This window comes from Chenopodium album, chromosome 23, assembly GCF_948465745.1.
Source record: "Chenopodium album chromosome 23, dcCheAlbu1.1, whole genome shotgun sequence".
Taxonomy (NCBI): domain Eukaryota; kingdom Viridiplantae; phylum Streptophyta; class Magnoliopsida; order Caryophyllales; family Amaranthaceae; genus Chenopodium; species Chenopodium album.
The window spans coordinates 31,829,383-31,856,526 of NC_137856.1; the positions used below are offsets into that span (position 1 = coordinate 31,829,383).

The 27,144-nt window shown below is 33.9% G+C and overlaps 3 protein-coding genes and 1 pseudogene across 8 annotated transcripts; 3 read left to right on the forward strand and 1 right to left on the reverse strand.

Annotated features, from left to right (window-relative positions):
* Positions 1-141: 141 nt before the first annotated feature.
* On the reverse strand, positions 142-2,093 carry LOC145608854 (uncharacterized protein At2g34160-like). The gene is made up of 5 exons (XM_081664450.1): positions 1,880-2,093; positions 984-1,032; positions 703-765; positions 517-581; positions 142-430 (listed from the first exon to the last, which is right to left on the reverse strand). Exons 1-5 carry the CDS (start codon positions 2,012-2,014, stop codon positions 272-274), a joined length of 471 nt encoding a protein of 156 aa, XP_081520576.1. The 5' UTR covers positions 2,015-2,093; the 3' UTR covers positions 142-271.
* Positions 2,094-3,381: 1,288 nt separating this feature from the next.
* On the forward strand, positions 3,382-7,643 carry LOC145608448 (1-acyl-sn-glycerol-3-phosphate acyltransferase BAT2, chloroplastic-like). Its single transcript, XM_081664062.1, has 8 exons — positions 3,382-3,745; positions 4,002-4,060; positions 4,342-4,390; positions 4,605-4,784; positions 4,862-5,268; positions 5,809-5,910; positions 6,243-6,555; positions 7,126-7,643. The coding sequence occupies exons 1-7, from the start codon at positions 3,667-3,669 to the stop codon at positions 6,456-6,458; spliced, it is 1,092 nt and encodes a 363-aa protein (XP_081520188.1). The 5' UTR covers positions 3,382-3,666; the 3' UTR covers positions 6,459-6,555; positions 7,126-7,643.
* A 5,721-nt stretch (positions 7,644-13,364) lies between these two features.
* Positions 13,365-18,062, forward strand: LOC145608712 (protein WVD2-like 3). 2 transcript variants are annotated; one of them, XM_081664320.1, is made up of 7 exons: positions 13,365-13,546; positions 15,399-15,933; positions 16,630-16,718; positions 16,834-16,927; positions 17,181-17,252; positions 17,344-17,454; positions 17,571-18,062. In XM_081664320.1, exons 2-7 carry the CDS (start codon positions 15,403-15,405, stop codon positions 17,820-17,822), a joined length of 1,149 nt encoding a protein of 382 aa, XP_081520446.1. In that variant the 5' UTR covers positions 13,365-13,546; positions 15,399-15,402; the 3' UTR covers positions 17,823-18,062. The 2 variants fall into 2 exon arrangements, with proteins under 2 accessions (XP_081520446.1, XP_081520445.1); XM_081664319.1 differs by having other exon boundaries at positions 13,366-13,546; positions 17,565-18,062.
* A 513-nt stretch (positions 18,063-18,575) lies between these two features.
* LOC145608374 (pentatricopeptide repeat-containing protein At2g17525, mitochondrial pseudogene) lies at positions 18,576-22,627 on the forward strand (annotated as a pseudogene). 4 transcript variants are annotated; one of them, XR_014105796.1, is made up of 4 exons: positions 18,576-18,867; positions 21,672-21,717; positions 22,138-22,235; positions 22,330-22,627. The product of XR_014105796.1 is annotated as a pentatricopeptide repeat-containing protein At2g17525, mitochondrial pseudogene, transcript variant X3 (transcript). The 4 variants fall into 4 exon arrangements; XR_014105794.1 differs by lacking the exon at positions 18,576-18,867 and adding an exon at positions 18,879-21,456; XR_014105795.1 differs by lacking the exon at positions 18,576-18,867 and adding an exon at positions 18,879-21,456 and having other exon boundaries at positions 22,340-22,627.
* Positions 22,628-27,144: the final 4,517 nt, after the last annotated feature.

Below are 27,144 nucleotides of genomic sequence, written 5' to 3' on the forward strand. Positions count from 1 at the left end.
TTAAGAATCGTAAAGTTCTCTGACAACATTATGAAAAACTGAACAGAAAGCTTAAAAGTGAAAGAATCAATCGAGGCTTATTATCTACTTCCTAAAATCTACATAATGTGGCAGCGCTGGAGAATTCACCACAGACCTACTTACAACCATCTACCTACAGTGTTGCTTGAAACTATGCATGCTATTTACTACCCTATCAGCATAAAACTTGCAGTATACTTGTTGCCGAGTATAAGATCACAGATGCAGTAGATTATTGAATCAAAGATGATCATCCTTCCTTATTCTCAGCAATTTCAGCCTCGGTCTTTGATTCACTCTTCTTTGATTCATCATCTGGTGCTGCCTTGGTTTCAGTCTTAGGTACAGACTTTGCATTCACATCAGCAGAGGTAGGAGATTTATCATTCCTTTCCAGAACAATCTCAAGCTGCAAAAAACCAATATTCAGAACATAAAATGACTTTTCATTCAAGGAAATATACATAATACACCAGAAGAGAATATTGATACTACCTTTGCTTTCTGCACAAGACGGCCTTTGGTCTCATCTTTCGAGCCAACTGTTGATGTCAGAACTTCTGTTACAAGGTGCATATTCAGGTTATTACTAGATACACAATATTTGATTCTCAGGAACACAAAAGATGATCCATAAACCGGGATGTGAATAACACAAGATGGTGGTAGAAGTAAGCTTACTCTTCTCCACTGCAACACCATTCGCCTTAAGAATCCCGGCAATGGTTACAAGAGTAGGAATAGCTGAAAACAGTCAGAAAATATTAGTCGGCAATGAAACAATATCAGAACACTATCATGCTCAATCATCCTTTCTTTATTTTGTTCGAGTATCATCATGCTTAGCACCTCATTGATAAGGTTAAGAAGAATTCAGAAACATAACTGTAAGAAATGTGAAAAATCTTGTTTCAGAAAAAGCAGTCACATCAAATAAAGGTGTAAAGAGTGTATATATATACCCATTCCAAGAGCGGAGAGCTCGACATCATTGTACTGCTTGATGTACCTCTGCAACAACAAAAATCAGAAAAGTATCAGCTCTGCAATTCAATTCAGATAATGTTATACTTTGATCATCAATAATTAGGACATTGATCTCGAAGAAATTCTTGAATGTTTACAATGAAAAGAAACATGAAATCCAATTTTCAAGAAACAATGAATTTGCATATAATTTCAGAACAAAATAATGATTCTAAATATCTCTAATAATCATCACTTCTCAAGATAAATCACAAATTCAAACCATAACAAAATGTAGATTATCAATAACAATCAAAGAACAACAATCCAACAGATTCTCAAAAGCAAAACACAACCAAATTCAGCAACGCAGAAGTAAAAAATCATCCAAAATCATAATTCATGAATAGAAATCGTAAAATCAAACAAAAAATTAAAATCAAAAGCAGAGAAAAATCAATCAATCAGAAATTCGAATAATTATAAAATGTAGATTATCAATAACAATCAAAGTACAACAATCCAACAGATTCTCAAAAGAAAACACAACATAATTTAGCAACGCATAAATAAAAATTCATCCAAAATCATAATTCATGAACAGTAATCGCAAATTCAAACCAAAAATTAAAATCAAAAGCAGAGAGAAATCAATCAGAAATTCGAACCATGATAAAATGTCGATTATCAATAACAATCAAAGAACAACAATCCAACAGATTCTCAAAAGAAAACACAACCAAATTCAGCAACGCATCAGTAAAAAAATCATCCAAAATCATAATTAATGGATAGAAATCGTAGATTCAAACCAAAAATTAAAATCAAAAGCAGAGAAAATTCACAATCAGAAATTCGAAGCATAATCAAAAAAGAAGAAAAAGAAGATAACCTTAGCTAGGTTAAGGTAGAAGAAGAGAGGTTTCTTGGTGTTAGAAACTTGAATGCGATTCTTCTTGTGAACCTCTTGTTTGATCTTCAATGGTGCTGGTTCTGCTGCAACCATAACCATTACTGCTTGCGCCATTGTTGTCGAGCTTCGTTTTCTCTCTCTTCTTTCTCTCTCCTAAATCTGTTGTGTTTCTCTCTATTTCGTAGGTTGTGAGCAAATTTTGGGAAGATGAAAATGAATTCAGTGATGTTGAAATTGATACGAGCTTCCCCCTTTTATAGTCCTGAAATAGGAGAAATTGTTTTGCCTAAAATTGACTGGACACGTGGTGGTTCCTTATTGGATGTCAAGAAAGATTCAGTTGCAATCTTTTGGGTTGTTATTTGCTTCCCGCCTCCCTTCCCAAAAACCGTTATATTACATAACCGTCTATGTTTCCCTTTCTACCCTTTTTCTTGAATTCTTGATTTTTTTTTTTTTTTTTTTTTTTTTTTTTTTTTTTTTGTCTTGAATCTTGAGTTCTCTCTTTCTTTTTCCCTTCAAATTTATCCAATCATACAATACACCGTAATCCACTAAACAACCCATAGATTAACTCGTATACACCAGCCTAACTTTACTACGGAGCATAACTTTTAATGTAATGCTAATCCCAAAGTTTCGATGTAGTATGTTATTTTGCGATTTTGTGACAGTAATAACGTATTAATGTGAAAGTTCTAAACAAAATTACAAACTATTCTAAAGTATATATGTGTTTTAGTATACTTTACTGACTCTAATAAAAAAATTGTAAATTATACAAGTTAAAGTCGGTTTTCCTTTTATGTATTATGGGATAGTGCGCTTGAACTAGCCCATTAGGTTAACATGTTGTAAACTTTCATTTCAAATTTGTATATACCACCTAATAATGCCAAGTGCGACATAAGTCACATAACATCTAATTAGTTGTTGGTGTAGTGGTGATTGGGACTACACTTGGTGGGGAGAATCCATGTTCGATCTCCCGCAACAACAATTGCGAGGGGTGTAGAACCTAACCACCCAAAACTGATCCCCGAATCCGGATTAGCCCAAAGGGTGAACCGGGTGGAACTAAAAAAAAAAAAAAACCGCGGCATACATGCACAAATAATTTTTTTTTTTTTTTTTTTTTTTTTTTTTTTTGTGCTAGGCGCCTAGGCTATGCATCTTGATTTGTGATTGTGCTAGAGTAGTTCAATTGCTCTTTGTGACGTGTGCGCGTTGGTATAATCCATCCTATTACTATCTTATACTCCAATCTTTTACCAAATGTCTTTGATGACCTTTTATATACACCCGGGTGTACATAGAGGTAGGTGCACTCAAAGATGTTTTTTTTTATTTTTTTTTATGCATCTTGCACCCAAATGTATGTAAAATTTTCAAATATCTTGAGTATAAAGGTTTCTACTCAAGATATTTGAAAATGGTCAAAAGAGAGAGAAAAAAATGAGAGGGAAGTTTCTACTAATTCCCAAATGGGAAAAGTCCCAATAAAAGCGGCAGAAACAATAGAAAGAGAGAAGCAATCCGAAAAAACAGAAGTAATAAAAGCCCAAACTCAGATATAATAAAGCCCACGATATCCTTAAATTATCGTCCACCTGAAACTATTGCCACCACCAACCGCCTAAACACCGGCGACTTTCTCAATTTTTCGTCGCTAATTTTGGGGATTTCCGTTGATTATTGTTCAATTTTTAGGTTTCAATTCAATTTCGCAAAATTAATTTATCGGAATTTCTGTGTTAGATTTGTTGATGAATATGATGATGGCACCCTCTCCTGCTATTATTGCTCATCTTCCTCTTGCAATTTCCCCCTTTGGAGGTCGTCAAGGTATACATTTAAATCTCATTTTACAGATTTTGGGTTTTCATTTTTCCCCTTTAATCGTTAAATGAGAACCCTTTTTATTGATTTTATTATTTTGCCACTTTTTATGATTTTTTTGCGTTCATTTCTGTGTAATTTTACTTGTTTCAATCAATAAAGATGCCAATTTTATGTGGTTATATTAATTCTATTCCGAATTTTATTTAAACGTCTGTCTAATTGTTGATTTTGTGTATGATTATAATTTATCCTACAACAGCTTTATTGGGGTCATGCTTTTTCAAAAGAAATTCTCTCCATTCAGATAGTTTTATAAAGGTTAGTAGAAGATATCACTAAGCTTACTTTATATGCCTACATTTTATGATTTTTATTTTGAGATAATTGCTGATTTTGATGTGATAATACATAAATATTTTGTTGTCAATTTACATTACTCAATTACTCATGCATTATGTTTAGTTGTTTACAAGACATGAATTTGTATTTTGTACAGACATACAACCCAGAAGACCATTTATGATTTTGCTTATGTAATTGATGGAATTTCTTGTTTGATGAATGTGATTAGTTACATTTTTATCTATTCAAATTTTCAGTTTGGGGCTTGTGAAGGACATTGTTTGCGCTTGAAGAGGTCAATGAAGTGTAAGAAAATATTCCCCTTTACATTTAGAACCAGGCTTCATTTGTAATTAAAGTATATGTGCTATGTCTTTGAACCAATGACTGATGCTTGCATCGGTTTCTTCGTTGGCTGTTTGAGGTGGCACTTTAATTTTTGGTCTACATTACGGTGTTTAATGTGATGAGAAGAATGGTGCAGACAGAATCTCATGATTGCTTGCTTTGGTTATTGCAGACGGGGCTTTATGCTTCCACAGTGTGGGTGCCTTTTGCTACTGTATTGACCCTGCTAAGAGGAATGAAAGGTTTCATATTGGCAGGGAATTCGGCTTTCTTCATAAGTCACAGAGACATATAGCAGCAAGATCAGATATTGCTAGAAATGGAGCTCCTGAAGCAGCCTTACCCTTTTCAGGTTCAGAGCCTGTTTATCAACTTCTTTTATGCTTACCTGTTTGACTTTGGTTTAATGATCATTGCTTTGTTTTGCAGAAGCTTCTTTTGGGCCCAAGGCTAGGGGAGTATGCTTTTATGCTGTTAATGCTACAGTTGCCATCGTTCTCTTTGTTCTGATGGTTGTATCTCACCCTTTCGTTCTTTTATTTGATCGATATCGAAGAAGAGCACATCATTTTGTTGCTAAAATGTGGGCGACTTTATCTATCACTCCATTCTTTAACGTGGAAGTTGAGGGATTGGAGCATCTTCCACAGCCAGATACTCCTGCTGTATATGTTTCTAACCACCAGAGCTTCCTTGACATCTATGCTTTGCTTACTCTTGGAAGAAGCTTTAAGTTTATTAGCAAAACTTCAATTTTCTTGTACCCTATCATTGGATGGGCTATGTATCTAATGGGAGTTATACCACTAAAGCGCATGGATAGTCGGAGCCAAATGGTAGGCGTAGTTTTGTTTAGTTTACAGTCCCCTTTATGCTCTTTCTCGCATGCCTCTATCCTTCTTGTGGTATTGATTGTAGGGAACTTGATGAAAAATGAGTAAAATATGAGGATAAAGTATATCTGAATGGGTAGCATATAAAGGAATCATAAGCAATGCGTAATATGATATGTTTGGAACATTTCATGTATGCTTTTTGCAAGAGAAGAATTTAGGATATATCAAGGCAACGACAGAAGTTTAGATCATTTACTCAGAGAGGTTCACTGATTTGTTTACTGCAGAGCTGTTCTCATGCGCGAATACCTTAGTTGTAATGAGAGGGAAGAATGCTAGCTTTGCACTTGTAGCATATTTATTTAGGTAGTATACACTAGTATCTGGTGGCTATGCATCCTTCTAGATATCATATTGCTTTATACTCGTAGTTTATACCTTTGAGTTTCTCTACACACAGCATTTGCATTTCGATTTTCTGTGAGAAATATGTTAATCATTGGTTGTAGTAAATAACAGATTACTATTATTTGATTGTAGGAATGTCTTAAACGGTGTATGGATCTTCTTCGGGGAGGTGCATCTGTGTTCTTTTTTCCGGAAGGAACACGAAGTAAAGATGGAAAGTTGGGTGCTTTCAAGGTGAGATCTTTATGAGAATTCTGTCCTGATTTTGGGAGACTGTAGCTAAATGGTCAGTAGTCCATATACACAGTCTAAATTACCTAAAGTATTAGCTGCTAGACATTGTTGCTGGTCTAATAGAAAAGTGTTGGTGATTCAACAACTACCTTAAGAATATTAAATTGCGGTATTATGTCTCTCCAGTTTTCTACTGAGGCGCTTACAAAGTTTAATTATCATGGAAGTTTATGTGCTTGCAGTTAAAGAATTACTTTGTATAAGAGAACCCACTAGCAATGTATAAACTTCCACTTTGGTTTTAAACAATATATCCATTGTTAACTGTGTAGAAAGGCGCATTCAGTGTTGCAGCAAAAACTCAAGTGCCAGTTGTGCCCATGACAATAATTGGAACTGGCAGTATCATGCCTGCTGGCAAGGAGAAACTACTAAATCCAGGGTCTGTCAAAGTTGTAATTCACCCATGTTTGATGGGAAATGACGCGCAAGTTTTGTGCAATCAAGCTCGGAGTGTAATTGCAGACACACTTGAACGACAATGCTAAGAGCCTAAGAGTTTCAAGTCATAATGTGGCATTATTGGACATACGGATTTTCCTGAACCCAAATCACTTAACAGATTGATGACGCATGATGTAGAAGGTATGTGCCTTTAGTGCTTGTTACCTTGGGTCATGTTTTACTGTTTTTTGCTGCAATTTGTTATGTTTGGAAAGCAGTATGCCTTTTGTTTTATTACTGTATTTTACTTTATATAAACTTGCAGTCTTTGGCTATGTTTTATTCACTTTTTATTAATAGTTTCAGAATAAACATGTTCAGGTAAGTCCAAAATAAGTTTTGATACGTTCCGATAAGGCACCCCTGTATGACTTTTCTGCTCCCATTAATTCATTCTTGTTACTTGGAGTTATGCCCCAAATCTCTAAAGTTTTCCTTTTTATTTATTGTAATAACTAATAAGTATGTGTTAGAAACATTTTGGGTGGATGGTTTGCAGATAGGTTTGATTGATATGGACATTATGACGAAAAACTACTAGTTTAGTCAAATGTTTTTGGATATGGTTAATGATATGGGTCCTCCTATTTGTAAGTGCTATCAATGATGGTTTAGATGTTTTATTGCTCTTGCTCTCAAGTTGCTTTGTGCTACATCAATAAATGTTCTTGTTTCTGCACACTTTCTCATACATTGGTTTTTCGTATGCAGATTTTGGTGCCTAATTTAAGGCCTGTGTTTGTTCAGTATCTTCGTAAATTTTAGTTTTCGTGTAGAGGAATGGCTTGCTGGAAAATGACAGCAATTGGAATCAAAATTGGATTAACACGATTGTGATTTGGAGAAGCAAGATATTTTCCACCTAGGAGTTTTTCGCCTGTAACTAGGAGTTCTGCTCAGGAAATGGCTAGGATAGTAGTTTTTGGTCTGTTACTACTTACTAGGCTTTCTACTCAGAAAATGGCTAATTAGGTTTTGTAAATGTTTGATGGCAGTTGTTGTTGTAGTTATAGTTAGGGTATAGGAATGTATAAGAGGTCTCCATGTAGTCAAGCGAAAGGGCTGTGCCTATATTTGAGGCTTGTGATAAAGATGTGATGTAGGCGCAGTCGTGCAGTTGTGCAGAATTGCGGATTTAACACTTTTGTAAAAAGGCCTAGCAGGTCAAAATTCATCAATTTAACCAGTAAAGGCCATCTTTTGCCCATTTCCTTCTCTCGAACTTAACTCTGCTTATGTATTATTTCCCAATCTTTAATTATTGTCGAGTTTTTTTTTTTTTTTTTTTTTTTTTTTTTCGAACAATCCTCCTGCTTTGCTTCTGCTTCAAATATCCCTTCTTAAACAATAAAATGGCAACACTTCAATCATAGCACTGCCAAGTACCGAGTAATATTGTTGTTTAAGGTTAAGCACGAGTTGTATTCTTTAGTTTTTACTTCGTTTATTAATATAATCTGAAGTTGACATAATAGTGATATGATACATTACTTGTATGAAAAAAAGTAGTGAAGTGACATGATATATTACTTGGTATGACTGAGTAAATTTAGTGAAGTAGTATGGCAATCAATGAAATAAAAATTGTACTCTCTCCGTTTTTTTTTATATGCATCACTTTGACTTAATTTTTTCACCTCTATAAAATAAATAATAAATGTTAATACATAATATGAAGTATATCATTAGATTAGTCATAATGTCTAGTAACATAATATGGAGTATAACTTTGTTACAATTTTTCTAATATAGACAAGTAAAGATATTAATGGTCAAAGTTGTGTCTCGACAATTGCACCGATCAAACTGATGTATATAAAAATAACAGAGGGAATAATACAAATTCTTCCCCCTTCCCCTCGGCCCCTCCCTCAATATTTTATTAGAATTAGAAACTACTTCGTATTAATTTTTGGGAGTATTCATTGAATTTGCATGCATAGATACTCATACATTGAGTTTTGTTTATGTGTTTAAGGTTAGTAGTTAGAGAACCTCATGCTATAAATTGTTGAGTTTTGTTTAAATATAAACACTCTGTAACCCCCGACATTAAGCATTGGATTAGAAGGTAGCTTAATTAACAATTAAGCATCCTACCTAACTACGCAATTCCCATTCTTTTGCCTCATAATTTGAGCCAATTAACAAAGATAAGCTTATCTTCTCAATTATTACATTCGCTTTCGGCCTTCAATTTATTTGTCACTCGTCCAAAGGTGGAGATATTAATCTCGAGGCCATTAATATTTAACTCTAATTGCATCTAAATTGTATCACAAATAAAGACAACTTATTGTTCAAGGTTTAAGTTGGTAGCTTTAAAGAATTTTATAATGCTAATGCTCTTCAAGTTTACAAGTAATACTAAAATCAATAATAAGTTTTGTATAAGACGGGCTTACATTAATTTTATTGTAAAACGGTCAATATAAGAGTAACTTTAACAATTTATATGGTCACTTTATTAATCCCTTTAATTGGTCACTTTATCAATCCCTTTAAGGGTTCTTTGTAATTTTTAATGAATTTAATTGTAGTTTAATGTGTAATTTCTAATAGATACATGTTATAAAGGCTAATATGATTAATCTAATACATTATAAGTGTTTTTCAATGATAAAATTATGTTAAAAAAAACGGTGACATTTATAGTACATAAGGGTAACTTTAACCCGTTTTACAATAACTTAATGAAAGTCCACCTTAATCAAGAATTTGTGTAATAAAATATCAAGTAATTACTTACTTGATCGTAAATTAATCAATTCAATTATTGGCCTTTACCATACATTCAATATATTAACAATTGAAAAATTCTCATTTAAAAATATTCAAATTAGTGATTGGTCTCTCTTTATTCAAACTAATGAGTTGTAATTACTTGAATTTAATGATTGGTTTAATTAACTTTTAATTCTATTAGGAATAAGAAAATAGACCAAATGTTGGTGGACCGGTGGTTGGTAATTGATTTGAATAGTGCTCAAATAAAAGTAAAGTAGTACGGAATAATAGGAGTATAAACTATAAATTGCAAAAGTAGTGGAAAATTAATTTGATGCCTAAAGTAGTAAGTGCAATTGTGCAAATGATTAAGCAAACTCCCTTTTCTGCCTTCTATTACCTATGACAAGTTAATTATCACACATAATTTGTCTTCAGGGAAGCTTAAAATAATCTGAACTAGAAGAGTTAATAAATAACATGAAGAAAATAGACAATTAATTGTTAATGAATAGTTGGATAATTAGACAGAAGTGAATGAAGGGAGAAGATGGATGATCACAAGTGTTTAATAGATAATACGTACGTAATACGGAGTATTATTTATTTATGCACTCGACCCTTTTCTTTTGGAATAAGACTTTGATTATGTTGTTTTTATATCTAATTAATTTGTCAACTTTAATTTATATACCAAGTTAAAGTCATCTTTTCTCATTTAGTTCATCAAGATTTTGAGTTGTGTACAAACTTAAGTCAAATTTTAATTGATTGGAGTTCAAATATCTCACAAATTAAACATGTTAAGTTAATCATTAATTCATTATGACAGTACACTATCCATTGTATGTAAGAGGACTCCCAAATGTCTATTACCATGTTTTATTATGTTGGAAACTTGTAATTTTCCCGTATGCATATATTATATTGCGAAGTCACATTGACGAATGTAGAAAATTTAATCCTAAAGTATCCTCTAGAATAATAACAAGCAAAGTGAATAATTTCCCAAATCATGGGGTACAAACTACCAACTTGATCACATATTTCCATGTTATATAAAATAAAGAAAGGATCTTGCTAACGAGTGCCTCGAGGCGTTAGATAAATAATAATTATATTGGTTGAAATAATATTAAGTTAGACTTGCATGACAAAATCACGTGTCGTTCGGTGTAATTAATGTTAGTTTTACTCTAATATTTTCACTTTTAATTCTCTTATCTAACGTCCCGGGGACGCTCATTAGCTTTTGCCAATAAAAAAGGGGTTGGAATTCCATTAATGTCAAAAACCCCAGGATTTGATGTCATTATCTAGGGTACACAATTAGTATTAATTGTGATTTGTGCAAGTAATTAAAGGACCCACGATGAAACTCTTAATAATAAAGAAATTGACAAGTTACCCTCCAAATAAAGGGAAATGGCAATTTGATTTTGAAACCGTAATCCAAGGATATCACATAATATTAGTGCGTGGGTTGATATGTTATCATGCATCCCTTTCTTGCACTCCACTCACTAGAACTACTAAAGTTACAGCTCATTTCTATAACTTACCTAATATGGTTTTTCCTTTTTACCCTCTCCTTAAAGGTTCCTTTTTAGAGGATTTTCACCAAAGTTGGTAAGTTTTTAATTCAAATCTTTCTTGATTCTGTAAACAACTAATCTTGTTCTTAAGATTATTAGAGCTACTGTTATTATGTAATTAGTTAATTACCTCTGTTAATTACTTATGACACTACTCTTTTCTTTCTTTTCTCGCTCCTATTCCCTACAACCCTAATTTAAGCTAACCTTTATCTTTAAAGTTTTCGATCAGTTCGAGAATGTTCATTTGCTAATCGACCATAAGTATGAAATCTTTATTAGGTATATAGCCAAATTTTAAGGGAAATACAAGAGATATGAGATAGTAAAACACAAGAATTTACCACCAAAGCACCAATCATTATTCATTGCCTTCGTATAGTTGCAATTTTATCCGATTATACCTTATAAAACGCTATAAATCACGAATTATTTCAAAACAAAATCATGTCATGCATTGTATATGTACATGCATTAACATGTTTAGCTTTAAGCCTTTTAACACCAACTAGTAGCATAATTTATTCTAAAGAAGTCATGAATTCACATACTTTCTAAAGAAAACCTGGCAAAACATTAGCATCATATAAATTTTAGCATAACATGCAGGAGTTTGTGTTACTTCAAAGGGACATAATTAAATAAAATTGACGAACAGCAATTGGTTTCGTTGATTGTGATAAGAGAGGATAAATGGGTTAATTAAAATAATTAAAGGGTGTTAAGGCTTTATCAAAAGGGTAGCAGGAATAATCAATGATGAACCTAATAAATATTGAAAAGAACATCTTCTCCTTCTATTCATTTTTTTTAATCTAAATTAACATATAATGGAGTATAAGTATAAACGTTAACGTAGGGCCTATTCTAATTTACTATACTGAACTGAACTGAACTGATTGGCTAAAGGAAACAGACCCTTTATTGATAATTCCCATTATGTCCAAATGAGCCACAAGATACATTTATGAATGAAGGTAGAGAGATTATTTAAACTTGTAACCAATCATATATAATAAATAAGCCCTAACGTTAATTTTCATTGTTCATAACGTTCATCTTCATTGTTATCAATCTTTATCTCATATATAGCACTTTTAATGGGCACCATGGCAACGACATTGTCGTCCTATTACATATAAATAGTGTATTAGTGATGCTAACGCCGTAATGCCCGTAAAGGATAATTAATTAAGCTAATTAAGTGGGTATTAGAGTCCTGTAGACTGTAGTAGGTGAGTGTAGTAAGGTGCCAAAACCACTTGATAATCACAAATTAATTATTCATAATTCATAGTTTAATAGGGAATATATGAAGTCACGTACTCTTTTTATCCAATTGATTGTTATTTTGAGGCCCATTAACCTTGTTCTTTAGTTAGAGTAGTCTATGTCCCATAATTTCTGTTAGGTACATCTTTGAATATATTATCAAGCTTTTAATATTACACTATTTTTTTTTTCTGCTTTTGAGTCGAGTCTTTCATTAATGCATGATAAAAATTGATTACACACAAGTTAAAGATTATCACCATATTGTGTATTAGATGTACCAACTCATGTATGTTCTTTGATTATAAACCTCTATTATTATTATACCAAATCATATGAACAAGAAGTTACCGTTAGATTTGACTAGAGCAAATCATCCACTAAACAAAATACTATGGGGTTCACCAAGTAGCATACAATGATACAAGTGTAATTAAGAATTTTCAAAATCAATTGAATATCATCAATAACACTTTTAACTTATTTTCTCTTGCTCTATTCCATATGGTTGTCTATGTTTCCTTTTTAGTTTGCCTCATACTCTCCATTATATATTTGGAATCAGAATTATACTCTCACAGTCTCACATTAACTATATTTGGTTCCACCGTTTTTCTCTTTCACGATCAACTCTTTTTCAATCAAAGTAAATAAGTATCTTAATGGGGAAAGAATTAATGTACGAAGGGAGTAATTGATATTTCACGAGCCCTATATGAACATTTTATTAAAGCTTGCACATGGAGAGGCATTGCTCTTATTACATCACGTCAAATTGTAAGCTAAGGTATGTAAAATCATATAAAACTATTACTTCATTTTAGTTAGCTTTAGACATTGTTCTATCCACCTTATAAACCAGTAAAAAAGATTTTAGTGCAGATCAGTTCAAACGTGTAACGTGGTTAATTAAGGTATCAAGATGATGAATGATCAATTTATTCATGAGGTTTCATCAGCGTGTGGCTGAGGTTACTTACTCAAGGTAACCTCTAACTGATCGAGTAACCTCCGTCCGACCGATAACCCCTAATCGGCCAAGTAACCTCCATCCGACCGAATAAGGCCTAAATAAGTAACCCCCGTTCGAATAACTCCTTAGTAAATAATCCCGAGAACACAATGTGGTCTATTATCTCAACGAACTCGATCCAAACCTAATTTGACCATGCCTTAACCGGCAAAACTCACAAGGTAGTAAAAAGTAGACAGTGTAGGACCAAAAGAAGGTGAAGTTGGGGGAGGTGGGAGGTGAGTTTTAAAAAATTTGAAAAATTGAAAATGTTACACCGTCAACTAACGGCGCATACAAAATCATAGGGTTATATATAGAAACTGTCCTATCGTGACATTTTTTGGAGGACCTCACTCTTGAACAAACCAACAAACATAACTCAAATGTAATGTAAGATTTCTTACATTATTATTATTATTAGCTTCATTTTCATCAAACTCCATTTTCTCTCTCCTCCGCTAAATCTTCTCTTCTTCACCGCCACCACCGTTTCTTCTCTCTTTTAGATCTGATTTCATTATATGTAAGCCATTTTTCCCACTTTTTGTTTCTTTTTATATCTTCAATTTTGTTTTTTTTTTTTTTTTGAACTTTTTTTTATTGTAAGAAAGAAAAGATTTTGCTGGGGTTTTCATTTAGGGTAATGGGGTTTTCTGGGTTATTGATTAACTTTCTTAATTTGGGTGTGTGTGTTTTTACAATGCTGTCATAGTTTCATATCTGGGTTATTGATTAACTTTCTTAAAGTTTTAATTTTTTCTTTTTTTAATTCTATTTTGGGATAATTTAAGGTTAAGTTAGTTTATGTTGCTTATTATTTATCTGGGTGTTTTCAAATTATGAATGTACTTTCAGTTTATCTACAAATTTGTTACATTAGACCTTTGTAATTGGAATGAAATTTATGTTATTGTTTCATGAAAGTGCTTGTATGAATGAATAAGTAAGGGATAGGCTGCCGACATCTGGGTGTGTAGTGCCTCCAATGTTAAAATTCATGTTGGATGGTTGTTGTTGTCACTTTGAAACAACTGCTTCTTTTTTTACTTTTAAAGGTGTAATAAGCAATAACTATCTATGTTTGTTTTCGACACAACACGCGTTTGTGGTGACTGCCTTTATAACTACCATTAAATTGAATTAGCCTTTCTTAGAAGAAGCTGTAGGCTGTTGAGGGGGATGAGTGGGTGTTATGATCTTTACTGGATTAGTTATTTAGCTTTTAAGGCATTGCATTGGATGCTCAAGTGAGCAATATTGCAGTCACAGGTTTTGGTATTTAGTATTTACCCCTTTGTTATTTACAGTCTGTCAGCGAAAATATCCGGCTTTGGTGAGTTTACATTGAATTTCAATCTTGGATAATGGTATGAAGTGTGCACATATGATCACTCGATTCATGCCAAGAACAAGCTACTTTTATCGAAAGGCCACTTCTTGCCTCCTATCATGCCCATATCGTGTTCGTAGGTCTTACCTAAACCAAATATATGTTCTAGGAATTGTATTGCATAATTTTAAAACGTCTAACCAATGTCCATCCTAGGAAAATGTATTACCTCGTATTTTGAATTTGGAAGGATATTTGAGCTAATAGACTTTGCATGAATTTTAGTTTTCAAATTTATAAAAAAAAGTTATTTTGCATTGCTTAGTTTTGTGGGATGATGCAATGTTGTTTTGGATTTGGTAGGTACAGAAATTCATATTTTACCTGCCAAAGTGATTCTGTCACATCTACTGGTCACCTGTACTAGAGAAATGCCTTACAAGAATTGTGTCATGAGAAAGTAGAGTAGTATGTCACTATTGTGTTTAAGAGGACAGATATGGTTTTTGAGATTTCGATTAAGATGTGAAGGTTTATTATTCTAATTGTCTATATTACCAACCAGCACAAATAAGGTTTTCCTATTTTGTATGATTTAGGTTTCATGTATTGATGTACCTTTCATTTCCTAGCCGTATTCGATATTTGAAGCAGTCTCTCCTAATTGCTATTGTGGCAAAGTGTTATCCATAATAGGTTTGCTTAAATATACATGCAGATACTACTAGCATTTGACTTTTTTTTTAAGACTGTACTTCCCCATTTTTTAAACACTTTTTAAAAAATATAATCAATAGCTGTCTGTTTTTTTTTTGGCTTATAGTTGTCTGTTTTATATTTGGCCTATGGATTTATTCTATGCATTCTGTGTTTGAGACTATTCATATGAGTTATTTATGCCTGCAAATGATTTTTAGTTAATCAGTTTCATCTTGCTTTGTTGTAGATGAAAGCTAGACATACTTGCTTTCTTATTAGTGTAATTAGAAAAATTTCGTGTTGCAACACTTTTTTCCGCAGTTGATTTTTTATATCGGCTTTGCAGTACTATGGGGATGGAAGTTAGAGAAGCATGTACAGACAAAGAACCTGATGGTGTCATAAAATATACCAGCAGTGCTTCCCCTGTTTCAAGTCATGAGGATGCAGAAACTCATCATGATGACTTAAAATCAGTTGAGGATGGCAATGTGGTCCCTGAATCCTTTTCCATGGGTGAAGATTATGATGTAAAGGAATGTACCACAGATAATACAGTTGAGATTTCTGAAGATTGTCAGGCTGAAAAATGTGAAGATCAGGACTGTCCCAGTATGACAGATCACAATGGCCAGTTGCAGGAAAAGGTTAAAGCTCAAAGCTTGAAAACAAAGGGTGAAATAAGGGCTAAAGTTTCACCGAAGATTGCACCAAAAACTTGTAGTACGAATGGTCGAGCTAACTGCACAATTCCGCAGCCATTTGCTTTGGCTACTGAAAAGCGAGCATCGACTCGCCCTCTAGAAGCTGAAACTGATGCAAATAAAGTGTCTTCAAAATCAAAGACTACACATCCACTCAGCAGTGGCAAGAAAAATCAGGTTTTTTTCCCCCTCTTGAAGCATACATCTTTCCACCGCCATCTTCTCCTCTCATTCCTTTTTTCCCCCAACTTTTCTTGATGCCTTTTTGTTGCTTCTAGAAAACCAGAGCTTTGCTATAGTTTCTCATAAAACAATATTAATTTTAAAAAGTACACTTTCAGTTTTGTGGTCTTTAATGAACTGCTACTCTACCAGACTTCTTGTGACATCTTAGTTGCAACTCTTGCTCTCTCCTCTCCTCTGCGCTCCCCCCCCCCCCCCCCCTCCTCTTTCTGCATCTTTTTTCGTAATGATATTTTCTGGCACAATCCTGTTGGACTTAAGTCAAGCCAATCTAATTCATTTCGCATTCTGACAGAATACCCAATCCTTCTCTGTAAGATTCTAGTGAATAAAATCTGAACTCTTAAAGCCATAGTTGTTGTGGTTTAAATTTTAGCAATGTGAATACAGACCTAATCATATCAAGTTTTATATCCATTACTATTCTTGAAGATTACCATGTAGATAGTGTGCTAGAAAGCCCTAATTCACTAGATGTAACCCACAATATGAATTTGTACACCAAGAGCTACACAAAACAACCATCAGGGGCTATAGTGGAAAGTTTCATGCCCATTTGCTATTTGGCATGTACATTAGATACAGTTCATTCTGCTGTTACTTTTCTAATATTTCTTCATTCCTTTGCAGCATGTTTCAATCCCCATATCAAAGAAGCCGCTGCAACCAGACAACAAAAGGCATCCTGACGAGGAAGATTCCAATTCTGGTGTTTCTGAGTATCCTTAGATTCCAAGCACCCCATTATATAATAATGTGCTTCTATTAGTTTGCTGAACAATTTATGAAATTATTTAAGTTGTGAAGAACTAGATTTACCTTAACCATGAACAGTGCTGCACCATCTGCGAGCGCTTATAAGGCTAAGACAACGGTTGCATCAGCTCCGGTGTTTAGGTCATCTGAACGTGCAGAGAAGCGAAGGGAGGTACTTCCTGTTCACTTTTCTTGCTTCTAAATAGTTATTTCTTAGATTACTCAGAATTTAGACAGAAATGTATATGGGGTGAGGTTGGGGTTTGCAATTCCCTAATTTCCTTTCAAACTTTCGTCTCTCATATTCCATTTTGTCATGACAGATTGCTTTCTATTTTCATATTGCAATGTCTTATATCTATATACTGAAATCTGTGTGCCATTAGAAGAAAATATAGTAACTTTTACCAATTTTTCATGTTCAGTATTATTCCAAATTAGAGGAAAAACATCAAGCACTGGAGGCAGAGAAACTTCAAAGTGAAGCAAGGACAAAGGTACAGTATCTTTCCAAAATCTTACTGTCCTGAGATTATATCAAAGCTGCATACATGAGCATGGTTATTTTTCTACTCTTGTAAATCTTAGGAAGAGATAGAAGCAACTATAAAGCAACTGCGGAAGAATTTGAAATTCAAGGCCACCCCTATGCCAAGCTTCTACCACGATGGACCGCCTCCTAAGCTTGACCTGAAGAAGGTATTTTATGAAAGAATTGAATACTCCTAAGAATCCTAACCATTGTTTAAGTCTGTATTGGGCACCCCTTGGAAAAAAGAAGAAAATCGATTGATGATTATTTACGCTAGTTTCAGGCACCTCCAACTCGTCCAAAATCACCCAAGCTTGGAAGACGGAAGAGTTGCAGTGATGCCGTTGGCATACCTCAAGGAGCCAAGGCAAAGAACTCTGACAAGGGAAATCGCCTTAGTCTTGGCATGCCAAAGATAAGTGATGATACATGTGAAGACAACGAGCAAATCGAACAAGAACATGAGTCAGTCATGAATGCAGCGATGTCATGCTCTATGAATGGTGAGCATAATATGCAGATCATGAGCCACTGATTCAGAAGGCTAGGAGGTCAAAGTGTTAAATTTCACTACCAGTTGAAGCTCCTTTTTTCTTATGTTTCCTCTTTTTGCCCTTTGTCCTCTATCGCTCTATCTTTTGACTTGCTGGGGAAGATGTACCTACTCAATCAACTGCATCTACATGTGAGGACTCATTCGAGTGTTTTGTGTGATGAAATTTGTATATCTTTGTTAACTTATTTTATAATTTATAATGAGAGATTGCATTATGCTCTAATTCTGTGTTCTCTTGACCTTTATTACACCATTCATCAATCATCACCCTTTTATCTTAACTAATAAAATAAAAAAAAAAAAAAAAAAAGAGATTTTTCAAAGAATCACTCTTATGTCACAGCTCACAGGTTTTGAAGTTGATATAGCATATAGAAAGTGACCAACTGACCACTACTTGGAATCTTGGACATTAATTGTCAGCCGTGATTAAGAACATATGGCTAGCTTGATGGTAGAACTATGAGGTTTTATTCCACAAAGTTGTCATCGTTCTTTAACAATTTACACCATTAAATTTTTGTCAATACGCAAGTACAAAGGTTATCTACAAATTACAACATCTACAATCACCCCACGACAGAAATATTTTCGGTCACCCCCACTCTCCAATATAATGACTCGAGTCACTCGATCATCCATTTGGGCGGGGTCGCCTCACAAAATTTTGCAAAATTAAAGTTCCAGAGTATTATTGATCAAGGTTGCCCATTGGCATACATGTCTATTAAACTACTACTGTAGTTGTAGTTGAACATTTGAACTAGGAGCTTGTTTGGTTAGGTTTAAATACTACTTTCTACGGAAATTTTATTTCCCGTGTCAACCGAACGAGGCTTTGAACTTATTTTTAACACCGCTATCAGCCTTAATAGTAGTTGGAATTTGTAGCTTTGTCCACACATTCAACACCTTGATTAACATTTCCTTGACAACCAACTCGACTAAATCAAACTTTTCCGACGAGACGACCAGAAATTCGTCGGATTTCCCAGAAATCGAACTCAGAATCACTCACTCTAAGGTACCGATGTCTCTCTCTTCTCCTACAAATTCTCATCTCTGAACTAGGGTTTGCTTGATTTGATGAATGATTATGTTTCTGGTGTTATGGAAGAATACCCATTTCTGATAATGTTGATACTTTTTCATGAATTGTATAATTGTTAGTAGTTGGAAGAATTTGTTAAATTTAGAAATGGTGAGAATTTCAGAGATTTCAATCTGGGAAGTGTAGTAGTACTGTAGTAGTGGTAGTAGTATGATTGTATGAATATGTTTACAATTAGGGTTTTCCGGAATCCAATTTTACCATCCAATTGGCATTTTCATCCTGTTAATGTTGATTCAAAGATTATCATTGCTTCCCTGCTATCGAATTTCATTTGTTCGTTATCGTCCCCAACCCGATTACCTCCACCTACTCATCAACACATTGCTCATCTAATTCTTGAACAAAAATCGGCCCCGGAAGCCCTCGAAACCTTTAGATGGGCTTCTCAACTTCCCAATTTTACCCATAACCAATCTACCTATCGAGCTTTGGTTCACAAGCTCTGTGTTTTTCGTCGTTTTGATGGAATACACCAGCTGCTTCATGAAATTCCAACCTCACTTGGGTCACCGCCTGATGAAGATATCTTTGTCACGCTTGTTCGGGGCCTGGGACGGGCCAAAAGGATAAGAGAAGTCATCAAAGTGCTTGATTTGGTGCATAAGTTTGGTGTGGCTCCATCTCTGAAAATTTATAATTCGATACTTGATGTGTTGGTTAAGGAAGATATTGATATTGCCAGGGGTTTCTTTAGGAAGAAGATGATGGAGTGTGATGTTCAGGGGGATGATTATACTTTTGGAACTTTGATGAAAGGATTATGCTTGACTAATCGTATAGGGGACGGGTTCAAACTCTTACAGGTTATGAAGACTAGAGGCTTGACCCCAAACACGGTGATTTATAACACATTGCTTCACGCCCTCTGCAAGAATGGTAAGGTTGGTAGAGCTAGGAGTTTGTTGAGTGAGATAGTAGAACCTAATCATGTCACCTATAATCTTTTGATATCAGCATATTGTAAAGAACAAAATCTTGTTCAAGCACTGGTGCTTTTGGAGAAGAACTTTGCATTAGGACATGCTCCTGATGTTGTGACGACAACCAAGGTGATGGAATTACTATGCAATGTTGGCCGTGCCAATGAAGCTGCTGAGGTCTTGGAAAGAGTCGAAAGGAATGAGGGTATTGTTGATGTTGTGGCTTATAATACTTTAATTAAAGGATTCTGTAGTCTGGGAAAGGCAAAAGTTGGATTGCATTTTAAGAAAGACATGGAGATTAAAGGTTTTCTCCCAAATGTTGACACATACAACATTTTAATTGCTGGCTTCTGTGAAATTAATTTGTCTTCTGTAGCCCTTGATTTGTTCAATGAGATGAAAGTGGCTGCAATAAGTTATAATTTTGTAACATTTGACACTCTGATTCGAGGGTTATGTTATAAAGGACACTTAGATAGTGGATTTAAGGTTTTGGAGCTCATGGAGGAGTCAAAAGATGGTAGTGGTGGTCACATTAGTCCTTACAATAGTGTCATTTATGGTTTATACCGTGAAAATTGCTGGAACGAAGCCCTTGAATTTATAAACAAGATGGGAAAATTGTTTCCAAGGGCATTTGACAGGACCTTGAGGATTATAGGTTTATGTGAAGAGGATGACATAGGAAGAGCAAAAGAAGTTTATCACCAAATGGTTCATGAAGGTGGAATTCCAAATGCTCTTGTTTACTCTAGCTTAATCCAGTGCTTCTGCAAACATAATCATGTCCGAGAAGCATTTCAGCTGATGAATGAAATGTTTGGGCATGGCTACCTTCCTGTTACATCAACCTATAATGTTGTTGTCAGTGGATTCTGCAGTCGAGGAAAAACTGCGAGTGCTCTAAAGCTTGTGGAGGAGATGGATGAGAGAGGCTGCTTGCTTGATAAGGAAACTTACAACCCTTTGATACTTGCTTATTGCTGTAAAGGTGATTTGCAGAAAGCAGTAAAGATTCTGCATCAAATGATTGGAAAAGGTATTAGACCTGATTATTCAACATGGAATACACTGTTGTATTACTGGCTAGACATCAATAATGTCTCCTGTAATAACCAAATACAGTGGATTTTAGCAACTTGAATTTTGGCTGTTGATGTTAATTCTTTAGTAATTGTGGTTACCAACGCCTTACCATCTAGTAAAAGGCTATTTGATATTCAAGTGCTTAGGGATGAATAAGTTTAAACAAATAGTCAAAGATGAACAGTATTATTGTTACTGTATGAGGGATTCTGCATGTTTTCAAGTTCTCGAAAACTGGAATGGTATTGGTGAAATATCAAGAAACGGTGTTTAAACCCTGAGTTAACCAGAGGCATTAACTGGAGCACCATCACAAACAAGCTCTTAGAAGCTGAAGATCAAATATGGACTTAAATGAAGCTTGGTCTTATTTAGACCTTCATAACTTTAACTTGCAACAAGCTGGGCTTAATTTCAGATACTGGCAGCAATGTTCCAAGTTAGATGGGATGGTTTCTCAAAAACAAAATCAATGGAGCCAATAGTCGAGGTAAACTTGTGTTCCTTTGCTGCATATATAATTATACGAACAAATGGATTCATGGAGTTGAAAGAGGGGGGAAGGGAAAGACTGGAGACTGTTATCATCATTTCCTTTCAAAGTGTCATTTTCCATTTATAACATCATAAAATCGTACATTTTACTTTTGATAGATCCTTAGAAAATGACTTCTGGAAATAATTATAGCTATTTTTCGTTCTCAGCATTGTAGAGGGAAACATCAGTTGCAGGAAGCAGAGAAACTTCAAGGTAAAGCTAGGACAAAGGTCTTTCTAACATCTTGCTAGGGTCACAAGATTCTACTGTTTGTGAATTAGTGGTCTCTACCTCTGCTTCTTATCTTATTTGATTTTTCTAAAACTGTAAATTTGTCGAATATGCTATCAAATTTTCTGCTGTACATTTTCTGCACACCTTAGGAGGTGATAGAAGCAAAATTAAAGCTACTGCGATAAAGGTTGATATTAAAAGCATCTTCAATGTTGTACTTGAATTGAAGAAGATATGCATGTAAACGTGCAATTTCTGGTTATATATCATCCTCAAATTAGATTCTGAGAACTACAATATACGGTTTAGTCAAATATGTATATACCTGAATCCAAAATGATGGATCTCTTTTTTGTGCGATATTTTTATCTCTTAGACTTATATATATGTTGGTTGCAGGCACCTCCAACTCATCCAAAATAATACAAGCTTTGGAGATGGAAGAGCTGCAGTAAGGCTTTGCTAAAAATTTTAAGAAGCTTAGGGAAAGATCTCTGGTAAGAAAAATCTCTATAATTTTGACATTTTAAAAAATAAGTCCTAGCATGTCAAAGATTTGAGTTTGGGACTCAAACGCTCAATCAATTATAGGTTCTTACAGGAGACATTGGAAAACAATGAGAAATCCGAATGAGATAGAGTCGGCTATGTGTGGATCATATTGTGGAGATTTGAGCCATAGATGAAAAGTCAGCTTTTAACCTTGAGTACTTGGCGCTGTGAAGATCCCTGTTGTTCTTTTTACGCCTGTTTGATGAAAAATGTATCGTATAACTCAACACTCTCTTAACACTTATTTTACCAGTCATCAGAAAAACTAATCGTCACCCATCTTTTTGTAAAAGTTGTAAATATATGATCAATTGTTATGAAATGACCAATTCTTGAATGTTATTTTAGCTTTGTCTGCCTTGATTGTAGTAAACTCCAATAATGAAAAAGGTGTAAAGGAAAAGATGGCTTAAAGCATAAAGCATTATGTTGGAAATTATAACGTTTATTTCCGCAAAATTCTCATCTGATCTTTTAAAGCTAATATCAGCATTAGATTGTTCTCAATATACCAGCTTTAAAAGGCTCTTTAAAACTAGATGTACCTTGAAATTTTTTCTGTAATGTTGCCTCATGCCCTCATCTTCAATCTACATACATATATATAGATTATTGGCTCCTCTATGATTTGGATTAGATCCATATTCATATCTAGTCATGTGTTCCAAGTTGTAAATTTTTGGACTCGGATTCTAATAATCGGCATAATTTTGTTGATCCCGGCCATCATAACCCCCTAACTCCGAACCTAATGTAGTCATTTGAAATGTTATCAGATGAACCACCAAATTATGACCGTATCGATCTCATACAAATGTATTATTAGCCACCAAATGTATTCACGATTAACACGCTAATCTTGCCTTAAAATTAAAGAGAGCAAACTAGCTAGTACTCCGAATTATTATGTACATTTACGTGATGTACCCTCAAGGCCTCAACACTTGCGTGCTTTACCAGCCACAGTGGCGGAGCCAGAAATTTCAAAATAGGGACAAAAATGGACATTACATAATTTGAGAAAAATGTTAGAAAAATCGATCAATACTTGAACACGTAGCTGTCAACAATATAATCATATACTCATCCTTACGAAAAAAAATCCTATACTTAGAACAAGTAATATATCAAATTAAGTATGTACTTTTTTCTTGTATCAAAGTTGATACATGCATACAAAGTTTGAACCTCTCACAAGTTAAGTCAACCTAGCTCTGCAAATCAGTGCTTGAGAGTAAAGAGAGGAGATAAGAGAATCCTCCTACTCCCAAACAAATATAGTTGGTGGGCTCAAATTCAGAACCTTAAAGTCACAAAATGAGTTTCCCACCAACTCCATATATACAGAGTAGATTATAGGTAAAAAAAAAAACTACTCCGTAGAAACTAATTAAACATGTACTTGTACTTAGTAGAATATATATACATAGCATGGATATACTCAAATATGGGAGACTGAGAGAGTGACTTTTGCTTATCTTGTAGTAATAACTAATAAGGGGGAAATTAAAAAAGGCAAGAAAAGTGGATATGGCCTATTTTTTATTAATTAGAAAGTTGGTTTTCCATGGTCTTGCTCTAGACACTAGACCCACATCATGAGAAAAACATTGAGCTTGTTCACACGTATAAAAGAGAACCAACCCATGAAATTATTATTATCACACTTATGTTGCATGAATAACTTCTAACCCTTCCTTCTTCTTCGTCATTCTAAGCTTCTAGCTAGCTATCTCAGCTCCTCTTCCCCTCGAAATTTAACAGTTAGTTGAGGGGAATGCTGTCTGGTTCGAGACCATTCATTCGAATATATATGAAGGATCTCGGACCAGGCTTCATTCCCCCCAACAACATATCACAACCATTTTTGCATGTCGTCATTGATTGATCATCAACTTTTTAATGGATGGTACGTCTTGTAATTTTTTTACTACTTCCTACATTTTCTTCATCTTATGAATTTGAGTATTATGCATGGTTGATCAGATTTATTACATTTGGTGAAATGTACAATATCGATGTTAATTTTCTCCTTTGGTGATTATTAATAGTTACATTAATTATATATCAGTATTTGTAAATAAAAATTTGTGTTTAGTAAGTGCTTGTAGTTCTCATAGAGGTAGAAGATCATTATTCTTTCAGAAACGACTTAGCAATCTTCTAAGCTAAGATTTTGATCTCAAGCTAAAGCATGTTTGATGTGATGATGATCAGAGAATATATTGGCCCTTCGATCTCTTTATAAGCAACCTACTACTTGCTATATAATTTGCATATATTTTGACAATTACTTAAAGTAAGTTCTAAATGAGTTTTAATGGGTTAATTTCTTTGATATTACAATACAATAATTTAAAAGGGGAATATATATGAAGTGTATTAATCTTCAGAGCTAGTATGTCACAACTCACAAGATTCGCCAAGTAATTTGTGTACATATGTACATATTGGAAGTATTATTAGTGAGTCAAAGTATGTATTACGTACCTTGCATGTATAAAACAGTTGATAACTTGATATAGCTACAAGCTAATTACCATCAGAGAGGAAAAAATATAATCAATATGTTCGCAAGCGTATGTAGCTCAACAAAGCTGCAAATTAAAGATGGGGAAAATAACAAAATAACTCATACAATTCAAAGTTCGTTTGACATCGCTGTGGTTTTCTATTTTTTGGTTTTTTAAAAGTATATTATATATATCACATAACGAATCAAAAATTATTTAGACTTATCAAAATCATGATAATTTTTAAAACTAACAACAGAAAACTGGAAACACCTTTTTCTTGTTTCCTGTTTTTGGTTTTTAATTTTCAAAAAAACAGAAAACTAAAAACTAAAAATGATGCCAAACAAACCCTTAGTATGTGGATTATTTATTTGGTATTTGGATAATTTTAAATATGTTTTAGCCAATATCTTGTAACTCACTATGAAAGTTGCCAAAACCAAACATAATAAGATCAGTTATTTAGTATATGGGGGGAGTAGGGCTACTGTGGTAAGCTAATGCCTTGTTCTTTTGAGCTTCTAGTCAGAGCAGAATAGAATAAAACATATTTCAGTTGAGTAGAGCAGGTGTTAGCATAACAAATTTGACTCAGCAAAGCAGAATAAATTTTAGCAAAGCAACTCTAAAGAACATGGCCTAATTCGATAATTACTCGTGTTTTTGTTTAAAAGATTAAGGGGTAATTATTAAATTGCTTTGTAAGGTTGAATTAGTTGCAATTGGGGTTTGCTTGTGTGAAGTAGCAAAGAATATTCAATTCAAAGCATAATAAGCTTTCCACTTTTCATGATTGGGAGAAGATCACCTCTCTTCTCTTTTTAACTCCTAACTATTGACCGTCATCATTTTCATAACATAAATCCTCTACTCATCTCTTTCTTTATTTGGCTCGGACTTCTATTGAACAAAAACATGTGGGCCAGATCCAATGACCAATCTTCACCTATTATGTTCGTTTTGATTCGGTTAAAGCCCACTTCATATGGCCCACGATTTTCAGATCATTTTCCTGTTGCGGATCAAATCCAATAGTATTGCTATATTGGCCTCTCTGACTTTTACTTTAGCTTATAACGCAACCATGACCAAAGGATGATGCCAATATCCTCTTACTTGTCATTTTAATAATTTTTTTAAGTAAATCATTTTAATAATTTTTTTAAGTAAAATATTTTCTTTTTCATCAAAGTAGATAGGAATTGTTTCTACTCCCTCCGTTTTTTATTTAGTGAAACGCTTTTCACAATTAACCTTTAAAAAAAAGGCAAAACTTCTTCCTAAACAAAAAAACACTTTTTTTTTCAATAAATTTGTAATTTTATGAGACTGGTAAGTATTAAAGATAAGTTAATTTTTTTCACATCTAATCGTGAATTATCAAAAGTGTTTGTAAATTACATATGACCAAGACTACATTTTACTACTTTGTATCATGCTGCAAGCCTACAAGGTAGTGCAGTGAACTACAACCTTCAATGTTGATTATTACGAGTACTAGGGTGAAAATTATGCGAGTTGAGACCGAGTTTGAAATAAGAGTGAAAATTTATATATAGGTGAAATAAGGGCAAAAATCATGTCAGCTGAGAGCTTGAGATCAAGCTTGAGATTTTTATTTTATCAAAAGTCAAGACATGATCTTTTTCAAACCTAACTTACAATAAAATCAACTTCTTTTTTTTTTTTTTAAGAAATCTGAGCTAGTATTAATCAATTAACGAAATATTCTCGAGTATATGGGCCTTTATTGGGGCAATAGTTTTTCCACATTTGTTCACAACCAAAAGGTAGTTTTGCGAGATGGCGCATAACAAAATTACCATCACATTTTACATGAGACCAACTATACCTCAATTTCAACTTGGTTTTGAAGATTATAACTTAGGGCATGTTCTCATTGACTGAACTGAACTGAAATGAATATTTTATAAGAGAAGGAAATTAGGAGCTGAACCGAACTGAATTTCAACGTATGAGAACATGCCTTTACTCTATTCTACAACTTAACAACTATGTTTGTACCCGTCCTTCAACATATGCATTTTTATACGGAATGATTTATACACAATTTGCAAAGTGGATTAAAAAATAATAAAATAAAGATGAAGGGCCTAATTTGTTTGAGCTTAATTTCACTTCAGTTCAATACCCAATTCCTTTTCTCATAAATAATTCATTTCAACTCTATTCAGTTCAGCCCCAATCAATTTAATTTAATTATTTTAAGTAAATCGGAACATGCCCGAAGTAAATTTTTTTTTAGAGTACACAATACAGAGTTTCAAATTAACAGGAACATTAAACTTTGTCAAAAAAAAAAAAAAAAAAAAAAATA